Here is a 13,404-nt window from a genome sequence, read left to right on the forward strand (position 1 = left end):
AAGTATCTCCTACAGTGCTGCAGCGGTACGTGGTGACATGAAGAAAATAAGTATCAATTTCAACTACCCAAGTAAGAATCAATCTGAATTGATCGGCTAAATTAAGCCTATAGAGCGTTAAATGAAATAATGGTTTAAAAGAAACAACAAATTGGATCTTAGCAAGTAAAAAGTAAGTAATAAAAGCAGAATCAGCTACTTTTGCCATTTTTTTAATGCTATCATGAGCAACTGCTCCATTTTCTTACTTGCCACCTTTAACTAGTTAAGAAAGCAATCAGTGTGCTGAATCCTTGAAGGCGATGGCATTTTTCCATACCACACACAGCCCTAGCAAACACCTCTCACTGGTCTGGAACCAAGCCATGGATGCAGTACCAAAGAGCTAACTGCCAAATTGGAGAAAATGGAAAAAATAAAACTGATATTCTGTCAAAAATAGGACACACTCATTAACTGGAAATGAAAGCATTTTTCTTGTACACTTATACTTGATTCAGAACTTGTGCACACTTGGAAATCGTATGAACCAACTCTGTCAAGCAGACGATCTAACGCGGATCACACTGCCATTAGCAGAATTAGCCTTTCAGTACACACAAGGAGTTCCTGCCCAAATCACAAAGCACTGCCAGCAGATGAATACACCCTGCACAGCTTCTAAAGCAGTCAAATTGAATCAGTTGCTTTTGCTTTAAATGGTATGTCCCTCAAAACACTTTCTTTCCGCCCTTTTATTGGGAACAAAAATACGTTTTTGGCTTCAGAGGACAAATTACCTACACGCTGCCCAACAGCTGGCACGGGTCACCTCTGGGGAGCTCCATGGAAAAAAAAAATAATCTTCCAGCAGAGGGCAACCTTCCTACCTGCCCCCCTGCCCTCCCACGCTGGGCTGTTCTGTGCTTCAGTGGTAAATCTGCACAAGGATCTCCTCAGTGCCGTACAGCCTGAGGCCAGCAAGAGCACTTCCATTTTTGGTGCCAGTCCCTCAGCCTCACTGCTCTATCTTCCTCAAAAAGATCAAGATCCCCGTGTTACCATCTTCTTACTTCACTCACATGTGAATCACAGAGGTAGAAGTGGAGGAGGAAAATTATGACATTTATGATTCCCCCAGCATTTCCCATACATTCCCGGAATTTTCCAGTGTTCACTATCAAGAAAAATCACTGTTAAATAAAATTATGACCTGGTGGGTAATACAATGTCCTAAACCTCAACTGCGCAATGTGGTCATGACCATAGTATAGTCACTCAACCCAGGCATATTATCTTTTGCTGTAGACAAACTGATATTATATAATAGATTGAAAAAGCTTTCTGCCTTTCCATTTTAATGAATTTTCTTCCTTAAAATTTTACATTTGACTTGTTGGTCAATACATTAAAACACTCTACATTTAAGCTAAATGGAACATGCATTTTGAAAATAGTTTGTTTACACGTGCTAGGAGTTTGAAAGCTTTCTTTCTCATATATGTAAACAGGCATCTTACAGCAGAAAAATCAAAACAAAAACAGGCTACAGCAGTTTATTGGTACCTTACTTCTGAGCCACAGAGGGATTAATGAAGAAAGATGGACTACATTAAAAAACGAACCACGACACTACTCACCTGAAAGTCTTTTGTAAGGCTTGTTACTGCTTTTAGTGCCATTTTGGTGTTTCTTGTCTATTGAAGGAGCTATAATTCCTTTGCCGTTCAGAATCTTTTCTGGTGATGGCGGCACTGATTTAGACGTCAAACCAGATTTGACCAAGGTTGGAGCAGGTATGGTGGATGAAGAGGCTGAGGAGGAGGTGATGGTGGTAGTGGTTGCAGAATTCATTTTAACGTTGGCACCATCTGCCTTCACTAGATTAGGAATTTTCTCTAGACTGACTACTGGAACAGGAACACTGCAAAACCAAGAAAAATCTTCAAGTTGCGTTTTCTGTATCACAGATTCACAGTTCATTAACTCCTTTCCACAGATGAAAAGATTTTGATACAAGTGAAACAACATCTTCAGACCAAAATGGAAAACTTACTACAGTTATTGACTACTTTTGTTCAATCAAATCTTTAAAAAAGCAGCCATCTGTAAAGCCTGGTAATGTAAAGAATTACGCAAATAAAGATTTTTGTTTTTTAAAGATACATTTCCCTGCTATTCATAAACAAAATAATTCCTTGGTGCCAAGCAAAACACGTCCCCTTACATACACGGTCTCATGTCATTAACACAAACACGTATCAGACGTGTGTATGCCATGCTAAACTCACCATGATACTGAAGCAGTGTGCTAACAATATTAGCAGTTTAAACAAATGCAAAAAGAATTCATTTGCTCGAAAGTGTCTAAATGACATATAAATTCTGGGAACAAGGAGAAAAGAAATTTTGAGCATAGCAATCGTAACAGCAATCCCTTTAAAAGTATTACCATACTTGATGAATTGAGCATTATTTTTAATAAAATCTTGTGAACTTATGAATGAAAATCCCCAGTATAATTATTACCTTGGTTGGCCCTTTTCAAGAATAAACTCCGCAGTAACTAACTTCATCTAACTTAACTACTGCAACAGCATATTTGTGATGCTAACAAAAGATACATTCTCAATTTGATATCAAAAAAGATTAACATGAGTAATTTTAAAATCCAAAATTATAACAATATTTCTGAGTCATATCTGCATGTGAAAATATTCAACAGTAGTCACTGCTTTCAATCTTCCAAGCAACCCCCAAAACTGGATGTGTTGAGCCTACCAATTAAAATTCTAATTACCCCTCCTTACTGAAACAAACCCAGAAAGAAAACATTAATTTAAAAATACGTATTTAATTTAAAAACATAAATGCTTAGAGTTTTAAGCCATGGTTTCACTGGAGGCTGCAAATGAAAACACCACACTTATTCCTGTTCTTCCGACACACTGTCTGAAGAGTTGCTTTTCCCAATTTTTTGACCAGTTGCCTTGCAAGCTGATCATGCCAAAAGGACAATTTTCAGGTATCATTCCACGTAAACGAACAAAAGAAACCTAAGTTTTCTTAAATACAAATGCAATGGTGATGTTTATGAGGTAAAAGAAATTCCTCATCTAGAAGCATGACCATCTTAACAGCACCCCTGTCAACTGGCACGTTGCAGCTCAGCTAAGTGGAGCTTCTTGTCAAAGTACACACTGTTGTCAGTGCCCCAAGACAGGCAGCAGCTGCCTGTCTGTACATCATGGTACCGTTTAGGGTTTCTCCCCACTCACAAATTTCACATAATCCCAGTCTTTTGTGTCTGAAAAACGTCACCTTGCTATGGGAGGAACGGTTAGCAGGTAGGAAGTTGCTATGATCAGAAAAAGATGGCTTTGGCAGGACATCTTCCACCGGACACCCTACAGAAACACTGGAAGCAGGGGCTAAAATCACTCAAGTTCTGACCTTCACGGGATACTACAAAACCTGTTTCTTGTTGGCTGCTGAAGATGCTAATCCGAAAGTGCAGCGTGCGTGGCTGGACTGGACTCTCCTAGAGTGTAAAGTTGTTTAGTTTTGGTCTAAGGATATTGTAATAAAGAAAAATGTATCAACAATGACAAACAATAGGTATATAAAATTAAAAATAAGATGCAGGCACCAAGACACATTCTGCAGCTGGAATTAACTTATATGAAACTTCCATATTCTGTGGTATCATAAACATACATATCAGGTGGTCAGAATACAGAACCAACTACAGTAAGATGCACAGTACTGGCCAGTAGGGAAAACAACTCAAGTTACTCATAAAACCAGAATTGCCTAAGTACTTCAATAAAAAAGCAATCATGGAGCTATGATAAGAACACTTGATCCTCTGGTAATTTTTTTTAACTTGCTCTGAATTTACTAAGTTAAATGACAGATATAAATTATAACATCTTAGGGTGAGGATTTATTTATTTTGCTTTTAAACTGCTGGCAATTAAATTTGCTGAAAATAAGAGAACTTCTTTACTCTAGATTAAGTAGTTTTACTACATAGAAACTATATATATACACATATATATTAGAGCTGAACAAACGTTCAAGCCATTTATAAGGTTTGTCTTAATTCAAAGTACTGATTACACTGTGATAGACTCAAGTTTATTCTCTGGTCTAGCAGCTAAATACAGGTAAAATGAAAAAAGTTTATCTACTTCGCAGTGTGCAGAACTGGAAGTCTTAGAGTACATGTGGGTGCTCACTGTGAAAATGAACAAAGCCAAAGGGAGGCTTTGGGTTTTGCTTCCTTTTTTTTTTTTTTTTTTTTACAGACCAACAAGTCAACCTTGAGAATAGGTGTAATTAGTCATTACGCATTTCACTGCAATGTTGATGAAAATGAAAATATTCTCATATTTTAAGATGGACATTCTATATGACTCCTGGTAGTCTACTGTAAATTTTTTGAGATTTTAGAAATTACAAATGATCATTTCTCTCAATGTAAGTGGGTACGACACTCAACATTAAGGAACTCTAATTTAATGTCAGCATAACAAATAAAGATGAATTGATAACTGAACTGCAATCTGGAAGCTGCATAGGACCAACAACTGTGATTAACTGCTAAGGACTAAAAAGCTAAATAAATCAAACGCCCATATTTGTATTCGATGGCTCAAGAGAGTTCTTTTTCCAAGCCATGTTTTTGATTGAAAATTAAGGATTTCTTCAAAAAGTTCATTAGACTTTTTTTTTTTAAATCTCCTTAATCTATTTACTATATTTAAAAAAACAATTTTTTGCATAAAGAGTCTACTCAAATTTAATAAAGACAGTGGCTGAAAGGTACAATTCGAAAATGGACATGCAACAAACATGAAAAGAGAGGAAGGGCACATGGCAATCAGTGAAAGTGAGAGAATCGGGGGCGCAGAAGATCGCCAAAGATATGCGAAGAAAAATTTGTATTCATTAAAGACAAGTTGTTCTCCTTTTTACAAAGGAAATTCTAACAATAACAGCAGTATTTACCTAACGGTCAGTAAAATAGTTATTAGCATGCAAAATAGCAAAAATGTTCAGTATTTTTTCTATACTAAGAATGAAGCAGGATAATGCACCTCGATCACAAAAAGATGTTTTTTGATTCCTTCAGTAACTGTAAAATGCTAGCTGAAAAATCATAAATATATTTTTTTAAATAAGCAAAGCTGGACAACATGGCCACGAGTTCCAAAAGAGCTGAAGAGATATCCGGTCTCTCCATATTAATTTCTAACTGCATCTTGGAATATCCGGCAACTTAGAGAAGACAGCCTAGTGCTGATGTTGTATCCACACTGAAAACCCACACTAGAAGGTCTTGGAAGGAATGATGGAAAAGCTAACAATAACAAACTGATAAACAATTTGTTCATATGGTTGTACTGAAAAGCAAAAGAAATCTGTTTTCACTTTCTGGTGAGGTTACCAGTTAAGCTGAAAAAGATAACTGTGAAAATTCCAACTTTTGGAATGCATTATAAAATAAAAACACTTGAAAAGCACATGTTAAACAACCAAAAATCAAAAACCAGTTTTTAGAGATTCCAATGAGGGTGTTCGCTAGTAGGACATTTTAGCCATCATTACCCAGTCTGACACGACTGAAAACTTCACCGGCGTTTAGAAATAAACACCAGATTCCTGTTGGTGACATTTGCTGATGGAATCAGGATTGAGGGAAACCGCGAGAGACAAAGGAAGTTATAAAAATTAGCATGGGATGTTTGGTGAAATGCATTCATTCAAAAAATATAATCAAATGTAAAGTTATACATGAAGAAACAAGCTATTCAGTCTACAGTAAAATGTGGGGAAAAAACACACTGGAAAATAAGGACAAAAATACTTAGTGGTCAGTGGATGAACAATGCAAGCTTTTATTGTATTGTTGTGCTGACATTAAAAGAAAAGGATAGAGCAAACAAGATTAAGGTGCAGATTTACTTTTCACATGTCCTCAGTTATACTAGAGTATGTCTTCCAGTTTTGTTGACCAGCGTTCAATACTGATGTTGATGAATTAGAAAGGAACCAGAAAAGCCTACGAATGTATCTGAGGGCTACAGAAAGCGCTTTATCATCACAGACTTCAAAGGCTCATTCTATTTTTTAGGTAAGTTAACTGATTTCCTTCTGTTTTCTCACGTTCTTAAATACGCAGTAAATAGCAACTCTTTCAGCAGAGCCTGTGACAAACCCCTGAAACAAGACTGTATTTCCCTCCTCAGCAACTTGTGATAATTTCTTTCAGTTCCAAGCCATTACTTGTCAAGCCATTCCCAAGCAAGAAAAATAGACATAGTACGTCACAATACTGGTACTCATGTCTCTTTATTACCTACATTCTTCAGGCTTTATTAAACACTTTTTTTTTTCCTCGCTATTGTATAATTTTGCTGTTTTTTTTTGGTCATTCATAGCCATATCTATGCCACCTGTTCAACTTTTTTTTTTTTGAATTCATAGAAAATATAACTCAAAACCACTTACAAATGTAAAACACTGTTCTATTTTTCATTTCTGGGATTGCCTCTAGGTGTAAGAAAGTATTTTTGATGTAGTGGTTAGAATATATGGCACAAGTTAACTCCTCTGAATTTTGTTCCCAATTCCATGTTGCATTAGAATTTCTTGACAAGCTTCCCTTTCTCATCTTTTCTACGTATAATGGTATTTCCTAACCACAAAGAAATAAAGACTAAAAGATGATTAAAAGATCCATGTAAGTGACATTACAAACTGTAAATGGTTACCCACAGGTATACCTTTGTGATCTTACTACAAAAAGACCATGAATTCCCTACCTGTTGATGAGAACTACAAAATTTCTGTTTCATTTCCTTTACTTTCAGAATTTCTGGCAGGCAGCAGCTAATCCTCATGGAGGGAGGTCAAGGAGACTTGCTTCAGCTGGGATCACAGGGCTAGCTGGCTTTAACGCTTTGCCCCAGTTTTACACTGCCTCAGGAGCACGGTGCAGGGAAATGAACGTCCCGCAGCATCAGGGCAGTGCTGGGAAGGTGAAGCGGCATCCAGGGAGGAGCCAGGAGCACCTGGCCCCTGCAGTGGAGCCCACGGGCCCCAGAGCTGCAGCTCCTCTGAGGAGAGGGGAGCAAACTGCGTCGTGAGGCGAGGAGGGGTTAACAGAGACAGGATCAGCTCAAGTGGAGATGAGTCAACTGTTGCCTCCTTGGCACCAGAATGCTTTTTACAAACAGTGTCTGGGCTGTTTTTATTGATCATCATCTCATGTTCATTATTATTGTTATCACTAACAATTAACTTATTTGTTGCCTTTTTCTATTTTCTACCTGTTTGCTGTACCTCTTACAATCTCAGCTGCAAGCTCCAGAAAACCCTGGTTCACGTTTATTTGTGCACAGTGCAGTCGTGCTCCAGCACCGCTCCAGTCTCTGTGCACTGCTGTATTAATAGCAACGATGTTAGAGAGAGACAGGAAAAAAATCAGAGCTGAGAGGTATTTCTGGATGATGTATTCACAGTAATCTCTCACATTGCAGCTACAAGAAGGCAAGGAGACAAACAGCAGAGACAAAAATGCAACAATTCCAGCTCTCTTTCACCTGAGCATTCTGATCACACCTTTTAAAGCATTAGCTGAGGAGCCCTCTGAACCACTGCAGCGCATCTCAGAACATGGGATGTGAAGAAGAGAACGAGCTGCTGGGTCAATGCTTATGATGATGACTCAAGCAAATCAATAGTGAATTAACAGAAGAGCTGGGCCTACATGCAGGCAGGCATGACAACAGAGATCTACTGGGCCATGCTGTCGCAGAGGCCATTGCTGAACTACTGCTATAAATACAGCATCTAAAAATTAAAAGAGATGCTGAAAAAAATGTGAAAGAACCAGGGAAGTGCAACAAAGGTTATTGCAGGTCTGGAAAGCAATCATTACAAGTGATACAGCTCCTGAATGAAGCTAACCTATGTTATTTGTGGTATCTCATAATTACTGCAATGTAATGGACAAAAGCACTGAATAACTGGAAGCTTCAGAGGAGGATAAGCTGTAACGCATGGATATGTGATGAATTCTGTGCGTATTTTTTGAGACAAATTTGTGTGTCAATTCAGTATGTCTTTCTAAAAGATAAGTGGGTGAAGTTCTATGGCTTGTACAGATCGGTGAATGGAAAATATAATCTTATCTTAAAAAAGAATTACATTTATGAATAATTTCTCCTTTAAGAAAATCAGATCTACTGAATAATTCCTAGAATTCTAAATAAATATGACAATCCACTAATGGAATAGGAACAAACTCTTTGTTAACAGCTCACTATAAACTGTGATGATTATCAGACTGATTTTACTCTCTAAGAAATCATGCAATCTAAGGCACTTGACACTAAACTTTGAAAGACAAGTTTACCAATCCCCAATTCAGACTGTTAGTGATCTGTTGTGTGATGATTACAGTATCTTTAACCAGTATATGCCTCACTTTCCCCTTGGTAAACAGAACCACACTGTTATCTCCTAGCAGAGCTGCAAGAATTTGGTAATTCACAAGTAAAACTACTGACATATTAATTGCCAAATAATTAACAAGTCAGTACAACAGTTTTAAACAACTAAATCTAACTTATTAATCATCAGTAAATGTTTGGGATGGTCCCAATAATGGGAAAAGGGATTGGTGAAAATGGATATTTTGTTCCCTTTCAGCTTTTACTGACTGACAGAAAGCCATCTGTTGCCAAAATGGAGGATATTGTTTAGATTCAGTTAGCAAGCTGAAACGTAGACATGGAAATTGCTGTCTTTAAAAATAGGTAACAGGTTTGTAGTCAATAGAATTAATACTATGAAGACCTTTCTGAATTTCTTTTAATTAGACTTAAAATAAAAATGCTCTCTTGTATAAAATTCCTCTTTTTAATATTCAAAATAAAAGGCCACTATTCAAGCAAGAGTTGTTTTTTTTTTCAATAGTAAAGAAGGCACTTAGATGTTAACTAAAATAGCCTGTATCTCATCTGTGTAATCTAAACATCCAAAATTTGTATTTTCAGAATTATATACCATAATTGTCCACAACATTCATCGTGTTTATAGAAATGGTGGGTTCTGACTTACAGGAAAATTAGATATTGACTAGGTTTGTTCCAGTGCAAGGTAAATTCTATGGCTAGGCAGATGCTGCTGCCTTTGAAATCATGCCAAGGAGTGTATGTTTCAGGCAGAAAACACCAGCTACTATTTTAACATACTAGGAGTTTATGCTTTGTCTCACTGGTGAATGGTTTATTTACTGCTTTACGGCAGCTGTGTCAAGAAATGCTACCTAAAATCATGACCCTCTTATGCTAGATACTGCATATAAATGGGAAGGATACTTATATAATAAGTAGATAAAACTTGAGGAAAAGAAAAAGGAAGTCCTTTTATCTCACATTCACAGAACCGGAACTGAAGCTGAGGAAACTGAATTGTAACAGTAGCCTGTGTAGAAGCAGGAACTGAACCCAAATCTCCTGAGTCACCAACCTAGTAACCTAATCACAAAGCATCTTTTCTGTAGATAACTAAGTAACAGTTTCTTAAGGGATAACAGTGACCCAGTTCTGCTCTTCTATGTCTTTGCAACTCTGCTGCTATCATCACAGTCATGGGAGGATGAACCTGTAAGTCTCAAGCCTAGATGTGTTTATCTATCACAGTACATGATGCAAGACTCCAAAAAAAAAAAAAAAGTGATTTTTGCAGCTGGAATATTTTTCTGTCTTCTTATAAAGCAGCACACATTATCAAAATGCAGAATGAGCTCCAACAGCAGCTGCCGTTGAAGATAAATGACTATAACCAGTAAGTTTTCATGAATATGAGCTAAAGCAATGTTAAGAACTTTACAAAAATTATCTGACTGTTTAAAAGCATCACTTTTAAGGGCTGATACTGTAAAGGCAGATGGACCTCGAAGATAGTAAACTGACTTAATATCTCACTTACTATATGCATCTCAGAAAAGCAGACATTTGATGGAACATCAGAAGAGTATATCAGTCCTTTTTCCTGTTCACATATATATATATATACATATATAAAAATGGTTTATATATATGTATATATATTTAAAATAACTTATATATATGTATATATATATATTTAAAAGACTTCCCAATTTCCTCCCTTAAGAAATGTAGGGGTTTAAAAGGTAAACTTAGAAAAGATAAGAATAGACTTTTTTTTTTTTCAATTGTGAAATGTATATATAGATACTTATTTTTTGAACACCAACAGCTCAACTAAGTTAGCTAACTAACTGTTCTTTTGGTACTTACCATGGTTTATCCCTTGATACTTTTGAAGGAAAGACTGTGTGCTGTTTGCTACTGGAGGTAAGTAGATTGTCTTTGGGCGTTTTGAATGGCTTTGAGTTGCTGCTGACAGGGTTATGGCCGCTGATACAGGATTTCGGTTTCATCTGTACTAGGGATGTCCTGGAATTACAGGCTGGAGAAGCTGGAGAAGGGGAAGGTTTACACATTGAACCGTGTCTTCGTTCTGTAATGGAAAAATAATATACTTTACAACATTTCATAGCCTAAGATTAAAAAAAAAAGTCAGGGAAGAGGAAATTGTTCCTCTTTATTCTAGTTACAATGATTTAATCAATCCAAAGAATGATTACCAGTTCATTACTGTAGTGAATGTAATCATGCCAAAAGATAATTAAACAAAATCAACTCTGTAAAGTGCTCTGAAAAATGTAAACAGAGCACAACAAACGCTAACTAGCAACACATATCTGCCAGAAAATTTCACTACGAAATCTCAAACCATTGGTCAAGCACCAGGTACCCACCAGCACCTGTGTGAGCTACACTGGGTGTCCCAGCTCCTTCGCAGATATGTAGCAACAGCCCAGATGACTCAGTGAAATACACCCTGATAGACAGAAGACTACTTCTATCCGGGTTCATATCAGATCCATGTGACCCGGTTACTGGGCAGTTTACCTCAGGACTACCTTGCTCCAGATTAATGGGAAGCTCTAAGGACAACATGTGGAAGACTGAGCAGTAGCTAAAGGCCTGCTGCTCCGTCCCTCCCAAAGAGGCAGGCTCTGCCCGGTTAATAGCTGGGAGGTTATCTCCAAGCTCCAATCAAAGTAAAACCTTTTTTCCTTTTTTTTTTTTTTAAGCCACACAGAGCTAATGGCAAGTGCCGAAGAGCAGGAAGTTTATGATCATTTACAAACACTGCGTCCGGAGGCCGAGCACTGGACAAGTGTCGTCCGCGCCAGCGCAAGGGGCCTCCTGGCCGTGCTGGCCCCGAAGCAGGGCAACAGGCTTCAGGACAGGCAGCCGTCAGAGAAATTGTTTGGGTTTAGTCACTAGTATTACTAATATTACAATCTACGTGATCTATCCCTGATATTATAGCCATTTGCTTCAAAGTAAAGATGTTTCATGGGGAGAAGTGGTTTCCAGTCAGCGGCCGACCAGGCCCGCACAGCGCTAGGCCTCTGCCCCACTATGGGCACAGCCACCAGGCACAGCAGTACGGCCTAACAACAGACCCAGAACCTTGCCAAGGCGAGTCTCTCCCCCTCAATACACATCATTTTTTCCTAGTCTAAAGCCTTCAGCACTGAAACTGAGGAGTGCTGGGTGCTGCTCTCCGAGCTTGCCCCGCCAACTAGGAGCGGGTTGGGGAAGCAACGGCAACCTGCTGCTCCGAAGGAGAGGTTTTGTGTTCACATCCCAAACCGGGTGCTCCCTGGTTTGATATTTCAAGGATAACGAAGAAAAATTTTCCCACAGAGAATCAAAACATGACAATTTGTCAGGCATGTCCGCAAGTAAAAACTTGCCAGTAGCAGAGGGATTCATCCATGATTAATTTGCAATAGGCGAATACCTCAAGAACAAAGAGAAACGCTTGAAAAAAATCTACGAAGAGTATTTCAAACTGTTTTACTACATCTCCAGTGACTAAACAAAGGATTTTCTATTAAAGCCCAGCACCTCCCTATCTCCATATATTCACAGCTTTAACTACAAACGCTGAAATTCCCTCAAGATTCTCCTGTAATCGAAGAACAAAACTTCCATAATTATCTTCAATGCAAGAAGTAGTTCACCTCAGCCCCAAATGCCAACCATCATTTGCTGGTTTTCACCCGGCCACATAGCTCAGTATACAGTCCCTGCCTCCAGAAGTCCTCGGCAGGATGTAATTAATTTACATTCATTTCACTCCACATTTGTGTTAACAGCCATGTAAGCTACGCATCTGTCTCTGAAGTGCAGTTCTATTCACAGAATATTTATTTAGTTAAATAATAGCTGCTGTGTTAAGATTTACCAGCCTTCACAGCAACTATTTAATCAGTTTAAATTAGATTAATAAAAATTTGCAATTTTACCGTTAATTACTTGAGGGCTGATGAAAGAGAACAGCTGTGTAACCAAGAAAACCAAGCCACAAGTGAAACTTTGGAAAAAAAAAAAAAACACGCTCTTCAGATCCAAATTCTATAAATTCTGGATTTATCACTACTCAAATCTTCACCATAGCTTTTGGTTTTCTCCAGACTGACTGCCCTTGAGTAAACCATATCTTTGATATCATCCCTAAGGATATATTTGGAAGTGAAATACACTACTCTGTTATTAAAATTAATCTTCCGGAAAGACAGACATTCAAGATACTGACCATCTAAAATTATATTTAAAAGTCATCTAAGTATCACATGCCATAGCAGGTTATTTTCTAAGAGTCACCTTACACTGGATTTTTAAAAAACACCAAAGCTGAACATTCGGTGTTCTTTCCAAGATGATTTTTACAGTTCATTAATTCCCAAGAGCCAAACACTACATTAACTTTTTTTTTTTTTAAACGATATAACATATAAAATAGTAGAAGAGGTATAGCAGTAATATGAAAATATAGTAAGTGCATCCCGCTATTTTAAATAAATGTTTACCTGTAAGATAGGGAAGGAAAGGATTAGAAGATTATATATTTTATCTCAGTGTGCCAGATTGGTGGTCAGTGTTGTGATCAGAACTGACTGCTACATTTGGTGCTTCCTTTCATCTCCTCCAGCTCCATTCTTCCCCCAAAGCACAACTACAGAAAGCCCTCCACGCTTCAGAGAGCTTCTGATACTTTGAGAATTACCAGTGTTACTCAGCTTCTCTTGAAATTTCCTATATGCAAAATGGAAATTGTGACCCCTAGAAAGTCACACAGGAGGAAGAACATAAATAGCCAGGGCCGCACAACTGTTGACAGTGTCGGACACCGTTATGAGGAGAAAAATCGACAAGTTTACTCATGCAAGGTAACATCACTTCAGTGTGAGCAGGAGAGGATGGCAGCAACACCTTACGAGGAGGGCTGCAGAGGAGTGCTGGA

General features: G+C 37.9%; 1 protein-coding gene across 9 annotated transcripts in view; it reads right to left on the bottom strand.

Annotated features, from left to right (window-relative positions):
• ATXN7L1 (ataxin 7 like 1) overlaps nt 1-13,404 on the bottom strand; it is a 116,087-nt gene that overhangs the window by 23,000 nt on the left and 79,683 nt on the right. For all 9 annotated transcript variants that reach the window (XM_083843053.1, XM_083843050.1, XM_083843051.1 and 6 more), the window contains 2 exons: nt 10,317-10,539; nt 1,620-1,903 (listed from right to left, as the gene is read on the bottom strand). In XM_083843053.1, the coding sequence (XP_083699179.1) occupies nt 1,620-1,903; nt 10,317-10,539 (507 nt within the window). The remainder of the gene's footprint in view (nt 1-1,619; nt 1,904-10,316; nt 10,540-13,404) is intronic.

The sequence above is a fragment of the Anser anser genome (assembly GCF_964211835.1).
Source record: "Anser anser genome assembly, chromosome: 1".
Taxonomy (NCBI): Eukaryota; Metazoa; Chordata; class Aves; order Anseriformes; family Anatidae; genus Anser; species Anser anser.